The sequence below is a fragment of the Capra hircus genome, chromosome 11, assembly GCF_001704415.2.
Source record: "Capra hircus breed San Clemente chromosome 11, ASM170441v1, whole genome shotgun sequence".
Lineage (NCBI taxonomy): Eukaryota > Metazoa > Chordata > Mammalia > Artiodactyla > Bovidae > Capra > Capra hircus.
The window spans coordinates 98,247,269-98,265,051 of NC_030818.1; the positions used below are offsets into that span (position 1 = coordinate 98,247,269).

Sequence of the window (17,783 nt, forward strand, 5' to 3'; positions counted from 1 at the left end):
AGGACTGATCCTCCTTTAGAATGGACTATACCACAATAAAAATTCATTTTCAAAATAAAATTTTTAAAAAAGTGCAATTATAGCACAGTTTGAGGGAGGAAACACAGGGTGTGATCAAAGAAGGCTCCCTGGAGGGAGTGACACCCAAGCTGAATGTGAAGGATGAGTAGGAACTGGGTAAGGGATGAGCAAGAAAGTTGTTCTGAGCAAAAGGAACAGCGAAGATAAAGGTTTGGAGGGCTGAAAGAGCCTGGCATTTTTAAGGAAGTAAACTTTCTCTCCCTGACCCCTGGTTTTATTGAGATTTAAATGACCAGGAAGTAAACGTTCAGTGTGGCTGGAATGGAGTACAGGGTTGGAACCAGCATCAGCTCAGGTCTGTAGGTTACGTTCAGGAGCTTAAACTTCATTTCAAGAGTTAAGGAAAGTCATTGAAGGGGTGGAACAGGGAGGGGCCTGGCTAGATTTACTGCAAAATACCATCCCTTGACGGGTCTGGAGGCAGGGAGGCCAGTGAAGAGGCTGCTTTGGGTAATCCAGATGAGAGAGAAGGTGGGGTTGGTTGAGAGGAGAGAGAGATGTTGCTGTTCAGTTGCTCAGTCGTGTCGACTCTTTGCGACCCCATGGACTGCAGCACGCCAGGCTTCCCTGTCCATCAACTCCCGGAGCTTGCTCAAACTCATGTCCATCGAGTCAGTGATGCCATCCAACCATCTCACCCTCTGTCGTCCCCTTCTCCTCCTGCCTTCAATCTTTCCCAGCATCAGGGTCTTTTCTAAGGAGTCAGTTCTTCCATCAGGTGGTCAAAGTATTGGAGTTTCAGCTTCAGCATCAGTCCTTCCAATGAATATTCAAGGTTGATTTCCTTTAAGATGGACTGGTTGGATCTCTTTGCAGTCCAAGGGACTCTCAAGAGTCTTCTCTATCACCACAGTTCAAAAGCATCAATTCTTTGGTGCTCAGCTTTCTTGACAGTCCAACTCTCACATCCATACATGACTACTGGAAAAACCATAGCTTTAACTAGATGGACCTTTGTCAGCAAAGTACTGTCTCTGCTTTTTAGTATGCTGTCTAGGTTGGTCATAGTTTTTCTTCCAATGAGCAAGTGTCTTTTAATTTCATGGCTGCAATCACCATCTGCAGTGCTTTGGGAGCCCAAGAAAATAAAGTCTGTCACTGTTTCTATTGTTTCCCCATCTATTTGCCATGAAGTAATGGGACCAGATGCCATGATCTTAGTTTTCTGAACACGGAATTTTAAGCCAATTTTTCCACTCTCCTCCTTCACTTTCATCAAGAGACTCTTTAGTCCTTCACTTTCTGCCATAAGGGTGGTATCATCTGTGCACCTGAGGTTATTGATATTTCTCCCAGCATCTTGATTCCAGCTTGTGCTTCATCCAGCCTGGCATTTTGCATGATGTACTCTGCATATAAGTTAAATATGAGCATTAGCTTGTTAACTTTTGATACCAATCTCATTAGAGAAAGATTTTTTTTTTTAATTTGGCTGCACCATGAGGCATGTGGGATCTTTTAATTTGATAGCTTACATTTATTAATTTGATATAACATAATTAATACCCAAATATACATATACCTTTATATAATTGCCATTGATACAAAATTTCATTCCACAGATCCAAATACACAAGAATGAGAACTTTTTTCTAAGTTTTTGGAAACTCAGTTTTTTTTCTTTTACCTGGGAACTTTTTAATTTTTTTATTAGAGTATAATTGCTTTACAATGTTGTGTTAGTTTCTGCTGTACAACAAAGTGAATCAGCTATATGTATACATATATCCCCACCCTCTTGAACCTCCCTGCCACCCCCAGTGTGTGGGATCTTAGTTCCCCACCCAGGGATGGAACCCTGAGCCCCTGCATTGGAAGCATGGAGTCCTAACCACTCTATCACCAGGGAAGTCCCGAGGATTTTTAGATGAGGAAGCCAAGGCTTGGAGAAAGTAAATGATCTCATGCCAGGGCACACAGCCAGTAAGAGGCAGGCTGACTCCAAAGACCTGAGACAAACTTATGAGGAGTCCAGCTCCTGGCCACAAACCAATGTGTGATCTTCCAGGCACAACTATAGGCCATTTTGAAAGCTTTATATGGCAGGCCTTACATGCTCTTAGGCAAAGTTGCATTCCTAGCATAGGTGCTTCCATTCGGAGGCCTCAGACGCTTCTGCCAAGACTCTCCTTCTTATCAGGAGGAGTGGGGAGACCTTTTGCTCTGACTCAGCACTTTCGCACTCCTGGCCTTCCTGCTCTCGTTCCCCCAACACACACACGAGTCCATGAAGCAGGGGCTTCTCTCAACAGTGAAATGATTCCCACCTGAAACTCATCTGACCCTGCCCAGCCCTGTGCTTTGGCAAAAATGTGACGCTGGAAGAGCTGTCACTTTCCCTTCTTGCTTACATCATCACGGCCAGTGATCAAAGCCTTGTCTGTTCCTCCCATTTGGGCGGGTTGTCTACAGTGACTCATGGCATTTTAGCTCTTTTTTGTGTGTGTTTTGGGTTTGTGGTTTTTTTTTTGGCTGCACTGTATGGCTTGTGGGATCTTAGTTCTCCAACCAGGGATTGAACCTGGGTCCTTGGCTATGAAAGCACAGAGTCCCAACCAATAGACCGCCAGGGGATTCCCACATCTCGGCACTTGACCGTGCGCAGATCTTCCCCATCCTGGCCTTGGTTCCCATCCCCCACTCTCCCTTCAATCCTTCCTACTCTTCGCTCCTTGTACATCTTTTCTGATCTTACTCAAGCCACTTTTTTAACTTTTTTGATGTAGATAATTTTTTATTCATGTTTACTGAATATGTTACAGTATTGCGTTTAGGTTTTGGTGTTTTGGCTGTGAAGCACATGGGATCTTAGCTCCCCAACCAGACCTCAGTTCAGTTGCTAAGTCATCTCAGACTCTTTGCAATCCCATGGACTGCAGCATGCCAGGCTTCCCTGTCCTTCACCATCTCCCAGAGCTTGCTCAAACTCAGGTCCATTGAGTCAGTGATACCGTTCAACCATCTCATCCTCTGTTGCCTGCTCTCCTACCTTCAGTCTTTCCGAGCATCAGGGTCTGTTGAAGGTGCAGTCTTGATCACTGGACCGTCTGGGAAGTCCTTGAGTTGTGCTCAGTTACTCAGTAGTGTCTGACTCTTTGTGACCCTATGGACTGTAGCTCACCAGGCTCCTCTGTCCATGGGATTTTACAGGCAAGAATACTGGAGTGGGGTGCCATGCCCTCCTCTAGGGGATCTTCCTGACCCAGAGATGGAACCCACATCTCCTGCATTGGCAGGTGGACTCTTTACCACTGAGCCACCTGGGAAGGCCCAGAAGTCCATCAAGCCATCAAGCTCCCATTTTGATCTCAAGAAAAGATGCGCGAGTTAGCTTTCTGGAATATCAGACTTGTAATACTGACAATGGCAGCAGCCAGTGTTTACTGGCACATGCTACGTCCGTCCCAGGCACACGCCAGGTGTTTTACATACATGGTCTCATGAAATGAGTTAATACGCACAGGGCTTAGAACAGGGTCTAGATATGGTCAGTGTTCAATAAATGTACAATATTTGGTAACACCCTGGTCAAGTAGGGATTATTATTCATCATAATCATTTTAGAACTGAGAAGACTGACGCTCAGAAAACTTCAGAGACCCAGTGAATAAGGGGTGGAGTTGATCTCAACCCCAGACCTGCCTAGTCCCAGGGACTTTACACGTGGAAGCACTGCCTCTCCGGATCTGGTGTGCAATTTCTGTTGAACAGGAAACATCTGGGTAAAATATAGCTCACAAAGAGAATCTTTATGAGAAACTTCTATCAGAATGATTTAAAATGTAAAAGGTTTTGGGACTTCCTTGTGCTTCAGTGGTTAAGACTTCCAGCTTGCATGGCAGGGAGTGTGGGTTCAATCCCTGGTTGGGGAACTAAGATCCGGCATGTGGCAGGGTCAAAACAAAAGTTAAAAGTTTCAATACTTGAAGTAGTAAGCTTCAGTAGCTCGGAAGATGTCACTTTCACAAAACTCCACATTTCAGGGAAGGTTTCCAAATGAATCACCCTCATATACGTGACCATTCTTCACCAGCACCATCAAGGTGCATTGGGTTTATTTTTTTTATTTCATTTTTAGGCCACGCCATGTAACATGCAGGATCTTAGTTCCCCAGCCAGGGAGCAAACCCGGGCCCCCTGCACTGGGAGCGTGGAGTCTTAAACGACTGGACCACCAGGGGCGTCCCAAGGTGCAGTGGATTTAATTCTGTTAAAAGCACCCTTTTTCCTATTATAAGTTCAAAGCCTACAAAGAATAGAAGTCACTGTGTCCCCTCTCAAGTGCCAGGAAGAACAACATAAGTTGCCTCCTGGGCCTCTCACCTGACCTAAAAACTCAAGATCAGGCTCAAATCATTTCTAAGTGATTTCACATCTCACCAACCGCCAGATCAGAGCAGTAAAGGTTAAAGAACAGCAGTTAGAGATTATAGGCTACCCCAGTGTATAAGGCAGCTGTGTGGCTTTAGGCAAATTGTTTAACCTCTCTGATACTCAGTGGCCTCATCTGTAAACTGAAAACAGCATTACTACCTAGGTCATGGGGCTGTTGCAAGAAGTCTATAAAGTAATGCTTACAAGACGTGGGCTCAATAACTTATCAGTTTTTATTCTCCCTAAATACTGGAGAGACTGTTAACTATGCTCCGAAAGGCTGGGCTCCCTCCAGAATGAGGGCCACTCTCAAGTGAGGACTGCTTAGCAGGACTTCTCAACTGTTCAGCAGAAACTCCTGAGAACCAGTCCTTCCTGGGACATTATCTTGATTCCAGCTGAATTTAGAATTCATAGACTGAATTCTTCCAGTCTATGTATGAGCCACAGTTCTTCAGAAAAGATGAGGATACCCAAAGAACTTATTTATAATGCATATTCTTAGAGCTCTCCCTCCAGGAGTCTCATCTAGGTTTGACGTGGGGCCAGGGATTGGTTATATTTAACAAACACTCCCAAGTAATTCTCATCCAGAGTCTGAGACACTGCTGTAAACCAGGCAGGCTTTTCTGGAAAGAGCGAGAGAGTAAATATCTTTGGCTTGTGGGCCAGATATCTGTCACAACCACTCAACTCTGCTGTTGTAGCAGCGAAACAGCCAGACATTAAGGAAATGAAGGGATGTGGCTGTGTTCCAGTAAAACCTGATTTACAAAGGCACGTGGGGGACCAGATTTGACCCGTGAGGCCCTGCTCTCTGCCAGCCCCTATCTCCTCTACATATAACCAATGAAGACACAGATATGTCTTTTTTTTTTAAGTGATATTTCTTTAATTTAAAATTATGACCTGGAAAGACCCAGGCACTCAAAGCGATCCAAACCTCCTCTTTATACCCAATTGGAACAGACACAATATTGGCTCAGATTGCCAACCCCAGAGAAAAAACAAACCAAGCTGCAAACCCCTCAGGAATTTCCCGAACTTCCTAAGTTCAGGGGCCATCAGGCTCCATGAACGGAGGACGCCCAAGTGGCCGGAGGCTGCTGCTTTCCAGTCACTGAGAAGAGTTTTCCTTTGCTCTGTAGCTGGCACCGCCCTCGTCCCCCATAATAAGGATGATGCTAAAAGAGTCACTTCCTAACCGTCCTCGGAGCATCTTCCCGTAACTGCCACAGTGGAGCTGGGCGATTCTAGACGTACGCCAGAAGGGCAGCACCTTCTTTGTTTAGCTGAAAGCTGGAGCCTTGAGTTGTAACCAGCGGTCAACGTGTGGCCAAGACCTCCTCGGCAGCAAAATGGCAAACTTGGGAGAGAACGGGGGAAGCTGCAAGGGTCTCAGTAACTGTTGGCGATTCTGTAAATGAAACAAGACAGATGCCAGCTGGGTAAAGTCCTTACAAATGGGGAGAAAGCGTCAAAACAGAACAGGGAATACCACCTCCTCCAGCACTCCGAGGTTGGTTGGCTCTCCTTCGAGCACAGATGTCCGAAGTCCCACTTCTTGGGTCAGTTTCAGTTCTCCCACCGCAGACGTTCAGGGACAATTAGGCCTTCGGATTCACCCAACCAGTCAGTGAGGCTCTTGCGAGAACACGTGGTGTCGAGAACTGTGAGAAGGCAGTCCAGGGCATGATGCGATGGAGGCTGTTTTCTGCACCGAGTTTTGGAACTGCGCGATCAGTAGAGGGGAAAGGAGGAAGGGCGTGGCCAGAGCTGCCCTCGGAGGCCCCGGAGGCCTTCCCAGAGGGGTTCGTGTACCATAAATACCACTGGCTCGCAGCAAAGCCTTCTGGAAGAAGCCGTGGCCTCAGAGCCACTGCAAGTGGGGGCAACGAGTAACACGTACAGCACCCAAAGCCTGATGCTTGACCTGAGTCAAAAGCTGTTGGGACAAACCACCAAAGGGCTGCCCGGGGAACGCAGTGGAAGACCAGATGGAAGTCAGGCTGGTCCCCACCACACACAGCATTCCTGAGCCTGGCCGGTTGCAGCCTGGGTATACTGCAGGGGCAGTCCAGAGCACTAACACGGTGTGCCCGGGTGCGGTGGGGGTAGGGGGTAAGTGCACGGCCCTAACTAGAGTCCCCTGAGAACTGAGACACAGTGAGAAGAAGAAAAGGGCGGGGCTTCCTCCTCAAGCCCACCGGGTCACTCCGCCTCCCAAGGGAGGAAGAAGACATTATTGTGCTCCTGCCAGCACCGCTGCCTTTATTTTACTCCAAAGGGTGGCACCTGGGTGGGGGGCGGGTATTTCAGCGCCGCCCCCAGCTGTGAAATGCACCCCCCACCCCACCGCAGTGAGAGCCCTCCTTATGGTGGTCCTAGTCCGAGTGTGGGTCATGTCACAAGCCCTGGCTCATGACAACATGGGTCCCGTCACCAGCGCCTGACCCCCACCCATCCAGTCTTCAGGTTCTTAGCAGGACAGCTCAAGGGGTGGGGTGGGTAACAAGAGTTTTGGGTCCCAGGAACCCAACAAATTATTTTTCCCAGTCTCCTTCACCTCCCAGAAACAGTGGACCCCTAAATGTATGTCAAACTGGGAGCTGTTCACGTGGCCGGGCCTAGCCTAAGGCCAACCACACAAGCCACTTACAAGACCTCCGCGGTGTCATCCATTCACAGCAGAAGGCTGGCCTGCCCCTGCTCTCATTGGATGATGCTGTCTGGCTGCCCGTTCTGGGCCACCTGTCCAGGCTCTGAGGCGGTGGCGGAGTTGGGCATGTTGCTCTGAAGGTAGCGGCGGAAATCTTTGATCATGGGCCGGAGGACCTGGATGAGGACACTCAGGGCCGCCTGGGTGCCCTCCATGGCCTGAGCCTGGCGCTCCTGGGCGCAGGCCTGCACCTCCTGGGAGCGACGGATCATCTGTAGCAGGTCGTTCTGCTGCTCCAGGTGCTGGGCGATCTCCTTGACGTGCAGGTTGGTGACCCGCTGCTCCTGGATTAGCTTGGCTGAGTTGAGGGCTATGCGGCTCTTGAGCGCCTGCGGCTTGACCGAGGTATCAGCATGCTGGGCCATCATCTCCACGGGCGCCTCGGCCGGCAGGGGTGGGGGCGCCTCAGCTGTGCAGTACTCTACCACTCCCTCCTCCAGCGTGTGGTAGGTGGTCTCTGTGGGGACTGTGGGGAAGAAAGAGCAAATCAGTGGCAGGTCACTTTCTAGAAAGAGCGAGGCTGGCCGTATGGGGTAGAGGGGAGGCCATTAAGCCTTGTTCTGGAGAATTCAGCCTCCCTGGCTTTATAGCCTTTTATTTATAAATCTGGGGCTTCCCAGGTGGCGCTAGTGGTAAAGAACCTGCCCACCAATGCAGGAGGTGTAAGAGACGCGGGCTCGATCCCTGGGTCAGGAAGATCCCTGGAGAAGGGCAAGCAACCCACTGCAGTATTCTTGCCTGGAGAATCCCATGGACAGAGAAGCCTGGTGGGCTACAGTCTATGGGTTGCACAGAGTCAGCCATGACTGAAGCAACTTAGCACACATGTATAAATCTAGACTGTAAAGGATTTAGAATCTTAATTTACTTAATAACCAAAGGGTCACCCCTGATCAGGCAAAAGCAAAGATGCTAATAGTTAAGACCAGCACCTACTATGTGCTAGGCACGGATGGTGCTAACCCTTTGCCCTCCTTAGCTCCATGAACCCTCATAATGACACCAAGAGGCAGATACTGTCACTTTCATTTTCAGAGATGATAAGACAGATTCAGACACCATGGTATGACTTGCCTAAGGTCACACAGCTTATTCAGCAGATATAGGAAGCCAGGTCTCCCCCAAAACTAGTGTCCAAGGTGTTCACAGTCACCCCACTAGGTTGCTTCTGGCCAATAAAAGCAGGGCTACATGCTCCTGGAAGTACCAGCACACAGCAGGCATCCTGGGTGAGGGTTTGCTACCCCACTGGTCCTGTCTCCTTCAGTGCTTTCTTGATTTCCATGTCTTTCATGGCCAAGCAGAAAAGGAGGCAGGAGTGGGAAGGCAGCAGTTAAAGTCCCCAGTAAGCCTCCCTGTCTCCTTGATCACCTTAATCAATGGAATGCCTAAAGGTCCTTCCTCTTACAGAACAGCAGCTGATTTAGATCAGTGTTTCCCACCTCCATATCCTTGAGAAATATGACACTGCTGGGGTATGGCACTCACACACACACACACCCAATTCTCTGAAGCCCAGTTGAGAAACCACTGATCGATTCAGTTCCCAGCCCATCACAAAGACCACTTAACAGTCATTGGTGCAAACCTTATCTGAACTAAAAATCCAAGCAACTAGTTTCATTGTCATTCCTAGCTTGAGAACCTTTGAAGGCACTCTGGTGGGGCTGTTTGGGCGTCCAAGCATGTCGGAAAGATCAGTTCTTCCCCACCCTTTAATGCCCAAATCAACTGTGTGTTCCACCCCTGCCCGAAGTCCCCTTTCTCTTCTGAGTCCTTAAGTGATCCCGACTGACAGTGGAGTTATTCATATATGTGTCCCTCTATCTGTCCTTGGAGAATATAACTGGCCTATCTCTTAAGACACCTTGGGAATCCCAGCGCCGAGCCCAGGGTTTGGCACAGAATTGCACTAATGGTTGATGAGTGAATGGAGGGGTAGATTAACACCAGAAACTGGGAGGTTCCTCAGCAGTGCCTGATGATGTTCACACTGAAAACCACAATGTCTTCGTCCAGAGTCAATGTCCATCTGCCTATTCATTCAATAAATAGCTCCTGACTGCCTACTGGGCGCCAGGCTCTGGGATAAGTCCTGTGGGAATATAAACATGGTCTCTGTCTTCAAGGACCAAACAGTTCAGTCACGGACGCAAATGGTGGCAAAACAGTGGAGGGCAAGCCAGCCTCTCAGAAGTCCAGACTGCGTGCTGAGGAAGTCTCAGAGAGAAAACAAGATCACTTCTGTCTGGGGAGCCCTTGGAAGGCCTCCTGGTTGTCCAAGACTCCCATCTGACCTTTGACCCTTGGCAGCCAACCTTCCCTGGGCTGCCCTAGCTCTTGCTGGCCCTTCCCATTTAGGAACGCCGGACTGGGTGGGAGAGGTCACTCACTCTGTGTCAGGGTGACCGTGGCGGCGGCTGCAGTGGCTGTGGGTCCAAGGGCCACGGGGTGGATCTCTGCGGTACTGGGCAAGCTGATAATGGTGGCCTCGCCCAGCAGGTTGCAGATGCGCTGTTGCATGGGGGTGAGCAGTACAGGGGCTACAGCGGGGCCACCAGCGCCACTGCCACCGCCTGTCCCGGGCCCACCTGTTCCATCTTCCTCAGTGGGCCCTGGGGCCTCGCCACCCTCCACAGCCGCCCGGACCTGGGCAACCTTGCGACGGACCTCGGTCTTGAGGTCGGACCACTTCTTCTTGACCTCGGGCAGCTCCCGGCGGCAGGTGGCCACGGCATTGACCCTTCTCAGAATGCCGTGCCACGCCGCACTCTTGGCAGCCAGAGGGACGCCGGCGTTGAAGTGGTTCACCAGCAGGTGCTTCTTCAGTTCCAGCTCCTCCACGATGATCTCCACCTCACGCTCAGAGAAGTTCATCTTCCTTTTCTTGGCGGGAACGGCCATGGCCTCTCCCAATCCGGCTTTTTAAAGAAACTATAATCCCCTAAACTGCCCCAATTCGCCTTCTGTCTTCCTTAGCCTCGCTACTCACCCACTCCCCCTACAGGGGATAGGCTGGGCTGGTCCAAGGCCAAGTACCAGGCCTTTGGTAACCCCTCTCGCTACGCAAAGTGCGTAGGGCCCAGCCCCGACCTGCCCAGCCGCTGCCAGCCAGCTGCGTAATGGCTTCCTGAATCTGCCTCTTCCGCCGGGGTGTGCGGAGATCCGCCCACTTCCCCTCTTCCCGCCTCCCAGAGCTTCTCTAGGGAGACCCGCCCTCCCGGTTGGTCGCGGTTCAGACATCACATCGATCACTGGTTCTTTTGACCTGTCGCTCAGCTAAAGGGCACGCCTACTTACTGGAATTCCCCTGATCATTGGTCTAAAGGTGTGTCTGTCGCTACAGAGCGCCCCACCCAATCTAGTCTTTACTCACCCCCATTGGAAAGTCGTCCTGTCGTTCAATCACATGACTACTACTTTTACGCCGTTAAATTCAGCTATTTTATTGGTGGTTTAGGGAGTTAGATTACCAAAACCCGGAGGTTTCCTTGAGGATCCCTAGTGCTTTCGGCCTTGAGCCGTTGACCAGTTAACTTTTTTTTTAATTCTACCCAGGGCGAAAACTTTGCCTTGGCAACCGCAGATCACAATCGCTCCTCAAGCAAATCCTATTTCCCATTGGAGCTGACGATCTCTCCGTACACGACGGCTCCTCGCGTCTTTAGGATTCCGCTGGATAAACAGCGTTGCTAAATGGAAGTAGGACACGGGGCTTTCCGCCTGCCAATCACAGGACTCCTGCCTATCGCAGCGTGATTTCTTCTCGCCGGCCCGACTCAGCCAATCCCCGCCTCCCTCCGTTTGAATCGGCCCCAGGTTGAGCCGGGATTGCCCCTCCCTCTCCATTGATCCGGGTAGCCTAGGGCTGCGTGGGCAGTCCTCGGGGTGGCTCCGCCCCCGGTGGCCGTTCTCGCCTTTGATTGGCCTGCATCGTACCCGGGGGCGTGGCCATCCAGGCGGCGCGCAGCGAGGCGTGGCTCCCGGAAGCTGCCCATCCCGCCTGCTTGCCGGCATCGCAGAGCCCGCGCTAGTCGACCGAGAACTTCGGCGTGTCGTCCGCGCTCTCCCCGCCGGCCCGTCGCCCCAGCCTCGCGCCCGATGGTGAGCAGTGTGTTGTGCCGCTGCGTGGCTTCCCCGCCGCCAGACCCCGCCGCCTCCGCCTCGTCGTCCGCCTCATCGCCGGCGTCCGTGGACCCGTGCGGCGGCGCCGTCTGCGGGGGGCCGGACCACCGGCTGCGCCTCTGGAGCCTTTTCCAGACTCTTGACGTCAACCGCGACGGCGGGCTCTGTGTCAACGACCTGGCCGTGGGACTTCGGCGCCTGGGACTACACCGCACTGAGGGCGAGCTCCGGGTAGGCAACGCGGACCGCTCCGCGCGGGCGGGGAAAGGACCCCCCTTCGCGCCCCAGCACCTCCGGGAGGTTCAGGTGACAGGTCTGGTCTGTGCGACCGGCTTCTCTGGCAGCCCTTTAGAGCTTGGCAGGCTTGGTGGAGGCCTCTCGGGCTGGCTGAGACCCCTGGATGACAGACTTGGACACCCCCATTGATGCCCTAGTGGGAGTAGAGCTCCTTCTTGGCCTCTGTGGGCGCTTGGGCTGGGGACGAGGGTGCGGGGATAGGCTCTCGCTGGGTACAGGTGGGTACCCTTTGGATATTCTGATGGCCGAAAATCCCCTTTCTGCCGGGGCTTCCCCCAAAGTAGAAAGCTAGGTCTCTAGAGTCTGCTGTATGTCACCTTCTGACCTCAAGACTTAAGCTTTGATGCTCCCCTCTACCAATCATTAATGGTTTCATCCATCCTCTTCCAGTGGCCCCACGTTTCCATGCCAGCGGTGGGCCCTGATCGGGTTCCTCTCAGAAACATGTGGGAGTTGGAAAAAATGGAAACTAGAGTTTCAGGCAGATCGTGCCATGTGGGTGGTAAGAACTGACAGTTCTTCTGGGTGATGCTCAATTCCCTTTGACATGGTTATCCAGAAAATGGGATCAAGATCTCTTACAAGCTTGCAGATTAGAGTGAAAGAATCCAGGGGAAATTTTTTCCTAAAAGTGAAAGCCTGGCCCTCCTAGGAGGAGACTTTGCTACTCTTGTTCTGGAGTGGCCTCCTGGCCAAGGGGGAAGGAGGGACAGAGATGTGCTGTCCTTTCTGTATGAAACCCTCAAGCAGAGGCTTTTCTTCCTCTTCTGTCTCTTGTGGTATGTTTTCCTATCTGACTTTGTAGCTGTAGCTGCCCTTTTCCAAGTATTTTGTTTATTGTGGCTTAGCCTGATGTATAACCTGGAAGAAGACTACTTTGCCTAGCAACCTGTTTCTCTTGTAAGTTAGTTCCTTTGGTCCATTTGTATATACCGCAATTAGAGAATCTCATAGCTAAGTGTGAAAAAAGTTATTGGTAAAATGCCAGTGAACTTAAGCAATTTATTATTCAGGTAGGTGTACCTTAAGTTTTAAGCTCATGTTCAGAGTGTCTTGGCTCAACATCCAAGCTATTTCACCTACTTAGGATCAGCCTAGGGAGACCAAGGGTAACACTATGCAAGGTAGAATCATTGGGTTAAGTCCAACAGGCTTAGAAGCAAGATTTTTTTTTTAAGTCTTTTCAAGTGAGTGTTACACAGAACTGAGCTGAATATTTTCTAGTCCGTAACTGATGAATAAATCACTTGGAAAGATGAAATGGCTGAACTCAGAGGGTCTGTGACTTATGGGCTCAGGGAGGTGTGGGCCGAGGTGAGCCTTTCTGCTTCTGTGAACCTAGCCACCAGGTTACATGGAGGGCCTTGGGCTGCAGGAGTGTATTCAATGTTTATACCTCCACTGGAGTAAGTGTTTTTATGATTCATGGCACATCTGCCGTGGATCCAAATCTTTTTTTTTTTTTTTTTGTAGTAGTAAATGTAAATTTTAAGGGCAAATAAGGTGAAAGTGATCATTTTCTTTCCAGTGTTGAAACTTTTTTGATTAACCAAAAGGAGCGTAGCCCATTGGAGTCACACTGGCTCCACGATTTCTAACTCAGGGAGTAAGTTTCCTTTCAGTGTGTGGTTTTCGTACGGACTCTGCCTACTTCTACCAACTCTTTTCAGCTGATGAATGTGAAATTATACAGCTTTGCGAGATTGGGAATGATTCATTTTATTCGTTTATTACCTGTGGAGGAATACAGGCTAGTCCTGCAAGCGCATAGTTTTAAGTATGAGAGAGAGAACCTGCCTTCTTGTGAATAGCTGGGCCACAGGAAGACACCCTGCCTCACGAATCCCCTTACCACTTCCTGCTGCAATAGTTATCAGTATTAGCTACACACAGAAAAACTAGTGCTGCAGTTTTGCAGAAGTAGCAAAGGCAAGAGAGAATTGGTGCTGGCGGTGGTGGGGGGTGCCCTTCAGTTCAAAATGGGTTACCTGCCACGGGAATAGGCACTGAAAAACACAACGTCCAACTCTGGCAGCTGCCCCATATAACCCATAGGACCAGTCTGAGGTGCTCTGGTTTGCAAAGGAATCAGCCGTGAGGGTTTATCAGTGGGCGGCCGGTAAACCCTGGCCTTGTGACTACACAGAGCCTCCCACTAGCTTACCACCACTGGATTGAGCTTTCTTTAGAAATGAGCCAGCAGTTTTTGGCATCTCCCTTGGTTTCAGAAGAAATTGGAACAGTCGAGGAAAATTTACTTAAAATGGCAATGGGCCAGAGACACCAATGACAGCCAGCCAGAGAAATTTTCTTTGTAAAGGGCATGTGAGCAGGAAGCCTGTCCCGGGACAAAAGAAGGGAAGAGTTTATTAAAGACAGAAAGAAGATGACGACCACAGTAGCAGCTTTGGGAGATGAGACTCCAGCGAGAGCTAATTATAGCATTGCCTATTTAAGGCATTTTCATGTGACCAAACAAAATCTCTGTCTGAAAACAAATTTAAAACATAGGCTGGAACTCAGGCAGCCAATTAAGGAAAGAACCCAAGCTGGGTGACGTGTCAGCTGAGGCTTGAGAGACTCTCCTCAGTGGCTGGTGTTTGATACAAGTGAGGATTCTAGATGATGGTACTGTCAAGTTTGCTGACTCAAGATACTTGCGTTTGCTCCATCTAGTTTGAGCCTCACAAGCTGGGCTTTGGGGAGAACGTGAAGAATGATTCTTTTATTTGGCTTACGGGATCTTTATTTGGCATGTGGGATCTTAGTTCCCCGACCAGGAATCGAACCCTCATCCCCTGCATTGCAAGGCATATTCTTAACCACTGGATCACCAGGGAAGTCCCCATCTGTTTAGAACCACATCTTTTATTCCCAAAATAGATTTCAGGATTATTCAGAGATTATCCTATCAAACATGAGAGCCTGCCCTCTCCTAACTCTTTCCTTGACCTGAGCAGTGTATAGGAAGCAATCTCTGTTGACCTGGAACAATGTCAAGTTGGCATTGCTGGATCATATGCTACTGCTGGACTGTATACCTTTTCAGTGTCTGGCCATTTGTGGGACAGGTATTTGCCTAAATAGTCACACTTAGGTAAGAGACTCTACAGAACAAAGACCCTTTTCCCTGGAAAGGGCGGAGACATAACTCGTTATAATAGAATGGCACAATAGAAATGGAAAAATGCCATTCGCAGGCTAGATTGACTTTACATAATTAACTGATTATGTTATGTTGTAAAATTGGTTCCTGGGTTGGAGGAATTATCATCAACTCGGCTAGAAGATGTTTGTTTTTAATTAGTTGATATCTGGAAAGGTGGAGCCCGGTACCCTGATCCTTAGACCAAGTATTAAATAAGAACATACCAGAGTGGGCCTGACCTGGAGCTTCAGTGGGTGAATTCCTTTGATGTTCAAAGAGCCATCAATTGTTGAAGCCTCACAGAAACCACAGGGGAATGAGGGAAACAAATATTTTGCTAGTATTCATTTCTAGTCCAGCTGAGTACATAGCCGCGGGATGAATTCAGTGAATAAAACTGCACTCCAAGGGGACTAGTCTCATTAAATCTGAGCTGACTTTTCATTTTTAACCGTTTCTTCTTTCACTGATGTGAATTTGGCAGAGCCAAAGAATTTAGTCTTGGACGGTCACTGGTCATCGTAGGCCAGCCTCCCACCCAGCATTCCTCCAGTGATATCCTCCTTTGCAGAGGACCATCCAGCCCTTTCCTTTGTGGACTGAGTTGGGGTCCGTCTGAGTTCTTTCTCAGATCAGACTGAAGTCTGTCTTCTTGCGTCTGTTACCCATTTGCCCCAGGTATACCTTCAGGAACAACCTAGAAACGGGATCTAAGGGTGCTTGGAAACAGCTGTCTTACCGGAAGGCAGCTGTCTTCCTGTAATCCCTGCTGCTGCTCACTAGTTTTGCCCTTCTCACGTGTCCACACTTCCCTGCACCCTTCTCTGAGGCAGTGTGCCCTGGAGTTAAGACTACAGATTTTCCTTGCAAGTCCAAAACAGGGAAAGCAGTGGAGACGGAAAATAGACTAGTGGTTGCCTGGGCCAGGGAGTGGAAGGCAATGGAGAGCTAGGACGGTGATAGCTAATAATAAGTCTGGAGTTTCTTTTGAGGGGTGGGTTGGTGAGGGTTCTTTGTGAGGTGATGAAAGTGGCCTAAAACTGATGATGATTGCAATTATCCCTGAATATACTAAAAGCCACTGAATTAGACACTCAAATGGGTGATTTCCTTGGTTTACAAATTATATCTCAATCAAACTTTTGAATAATAACCCAGCACAGGTTTTGCAGTATAAACCTGGGTTTGGGTATTGTCCTAGCTGCTTGCGAGCTCTGTGACCTTGAGCAAGTTACTCAACCTCTCCAGGCTGTGTAGGAGGTTCAGTCTCCTTATCCTGGTGGGAGGAATACCTAGTTCAGTGGGCTTGTTGTGGGGCTGAATTAAAAGAAGTTCATAAAGAACCTGCGACAGGGTTCAAGCCAAAATGACCTTTTCCCAGGGAGTCTTTGAAAATAAGATGCCCAGAGTTGGGGGTAATCAGCTACATTTTTTTCTTAGGTTACTGAGGTGAAAAGTGGACTCGAAAGAAGGGATGTGGTTGTAAAGGGTGTGTCGGTAATAAAGGGTGTGCATCACAGTCTCCTGCCAGCTGATGGGGCTGCGGAAAACCTGGGCCCTACAGCCTTTAGAAAGATCAAAACAGAAGAAAGAGAGAAAGAAACCCTGTTGGCAGGAGATTTCCAAAAAGCGGTTGTGTTACTCTACACACGATGATGTCTTTGGCCCAGATGTTTCCCAGGGTGGACCTGGGCCCCCGTGAGCACCGCTCTTGTCAGCCTGTTGTGCTTTCACGAGCCACGGGTGATCTGAAAGCTTCAAGTAGAGCTTAACACCTTTGGAGATGGTCTCACTAACCTCATTAGTTTGTAGAAGTGGGACTGAGGTTCCGAGGTCTGGTTGGTTGAAGGCAGAGTCAGTGGCAGAACCCAGGATATGTGTTCTTGGCCCAATTTAGCTCAGCTTATGCGGCCTCTGTCCTTCCATGGCTGGCGGTACTTAAGTAGCCCTTAACACTTTGCAGCCTTTATTTTCACAGTTTGTGACAGGCGCGTATCTGTGGCTTGACATCAGCTGAGTGTTTTAAGACCTCCCCCCATGGTGTTCAGGAAGCAATAGGTCCATTCTAGACTCTGAAAGACTCAACACAGCATCTAAAAAAAGAAGGGGTTCACTTAAGATGCACCTTCCTTTAAAGTAAATGAATAACAAAGGTAGGACGGAAGGCTGCTTCTTATCTGCTTTAAACTCCTGGCCGGGAAGCTTGAAAAGAAGGTGACTCATGGCTTATGTTCTCAGAGTCGGGGGGGCGGGGGGGAGGGGGTGGGGGGGGGGAGTGGCGGGGGGAGGGGGGGAGGCCAGTTGCCGCCTGGCTCTCTCTGTTCCTGCTGCTGGTCTGTGAAGCTTCCCACATTCCAGCCACCCCTGGCCTCCTGCCTTCTTTCTTGCAGCCCTCCCTCCTCCTGGGCTGGAGTCTTCTTACCAAACACAAGGAAAAACCACCTCCATTGTGTGTGAAAACTTGCAAAAAAAGAAAAGAATTTCGAAATGCCAATGGGAAAATAAAGAGCGGGGGATGGTTTGGATCACCCAGAATGAGCACAGAGTGTTGCCTCCTTGTCTTTGGTCTGATGCAGTTGAAGAGTCCTGCTGGTTAAACCCAGCCCACTACCATGCCCGCCTTCACCATCCTCACCTGGCCTTTTTACCATCCCTCCTGTTGCTTCTAGTTGATGGCCTTGGATTGGGTTTGAACCCCTGGGATGTTAGAAATGGAAAGGCCTTTGAGGTTTGTCCAGGTCAGAGACGTTAAATAACTTGTCCAGGGTCTTACTGAAACATCTTATGCGGTCACGTAGGGCCTCTTCTATGGGAGAGATTACATCCCCATAGAAGCCTTTAGTGATACATTAATGGACATGGTTAACTTTTTTCCTTTCTTCCTTTACATCTTGGGTGGTTTTTTTCTTTGGCTAGAGGCTTTTCTTTGAGCCTATATAAGCAATATAAAATAGGATTTGGTAAATGGTTCTGTAGCTAAAAACTTCCTTTTCTGAATTGTTTCTAAAGTGCTGACTTGATATAAACCAGTCATTCTTA

The 17,783-nt window shown here is 49.4% G+C and overlaps 2 protein-coding genes across 5 annotated transcripts in view; one reads left to right on the forward strand and one right to left on the reverse strand.

The window, feature by feature from the left end:
- Window positions 5,324-10,315, reverse strand: NAIF1 (nuclear apoptosis inducing factor 1). 3 transcript variants are annotated; one of them, XR_310402.3, is made up of 3 exons: window positions 9,568-10,315; window positions 7,115-7,640; window positions 5,324-6,187 (listed from the first exon to the last, which is right to left on the reverse strand). XR_310402.3 is itself a non-coding variant. In XM_005687180.2 (2 exons), the coding sequence occupies exons 1-2, from the start codon at window positions 10,076-10,078 to the stop codon at window positions 7,168-7,170; spliced, it is 984 nt and encodes a 327-aa protein (XP_005687237.1). In that variant the 5' UTR covers window positions 10,079-10,315; the 3' UTR covers window positions 5,324-7,167. The 3 variants fall into 3 exon arrangements, 1 of the variants encoding a protein (XP_005687237.1); XR_310401.3 differs by having other exon boundaries at window positions 5,324-5,872; window positions 5,957-7,640; XM_005687180.2 differs by having other exon boundaries at window positions 5,324-7,640.
- Window positions 11,181-17,783, forward strand: part of SLC25A25 (solute carrier family 25 member 25) — a 33,546-nt gene continuing 26,943 nt past the window's right edge. For both annotated transcript variants that reach the window (XM_013967932.2, XM_013967933.2), the window contains exon 1: window positions 11,181-11,530. In XM_013967932.2, the coding sequence (XP_013823386.2) occupies window positions 11,276-11,530 (255 nt within the window). In that variant the 5' untranslated portion in view covers window positions 11,181-11,275. The remainder of the gene's footprint in view (window positions 11,531-17,783) is intronic.

Bases quoted from the DNA above. Each gene is read 5' to 3' on its own strand.
- NAIF1 (XM_005687180.2), bottom strand. From the start codon at position 10,078: ATGGCCGTTCCCGCCAAGAAAAGGAAGATGAACTTCTCTGAGCGTGAG. The intron at 7,641-9,567 runs GTGAGTGACCTC...TCTTCCCCACAG, and splicing joins CACGGTCACCCTGACACAGA to TCCCCACAGAGACCACCTAC.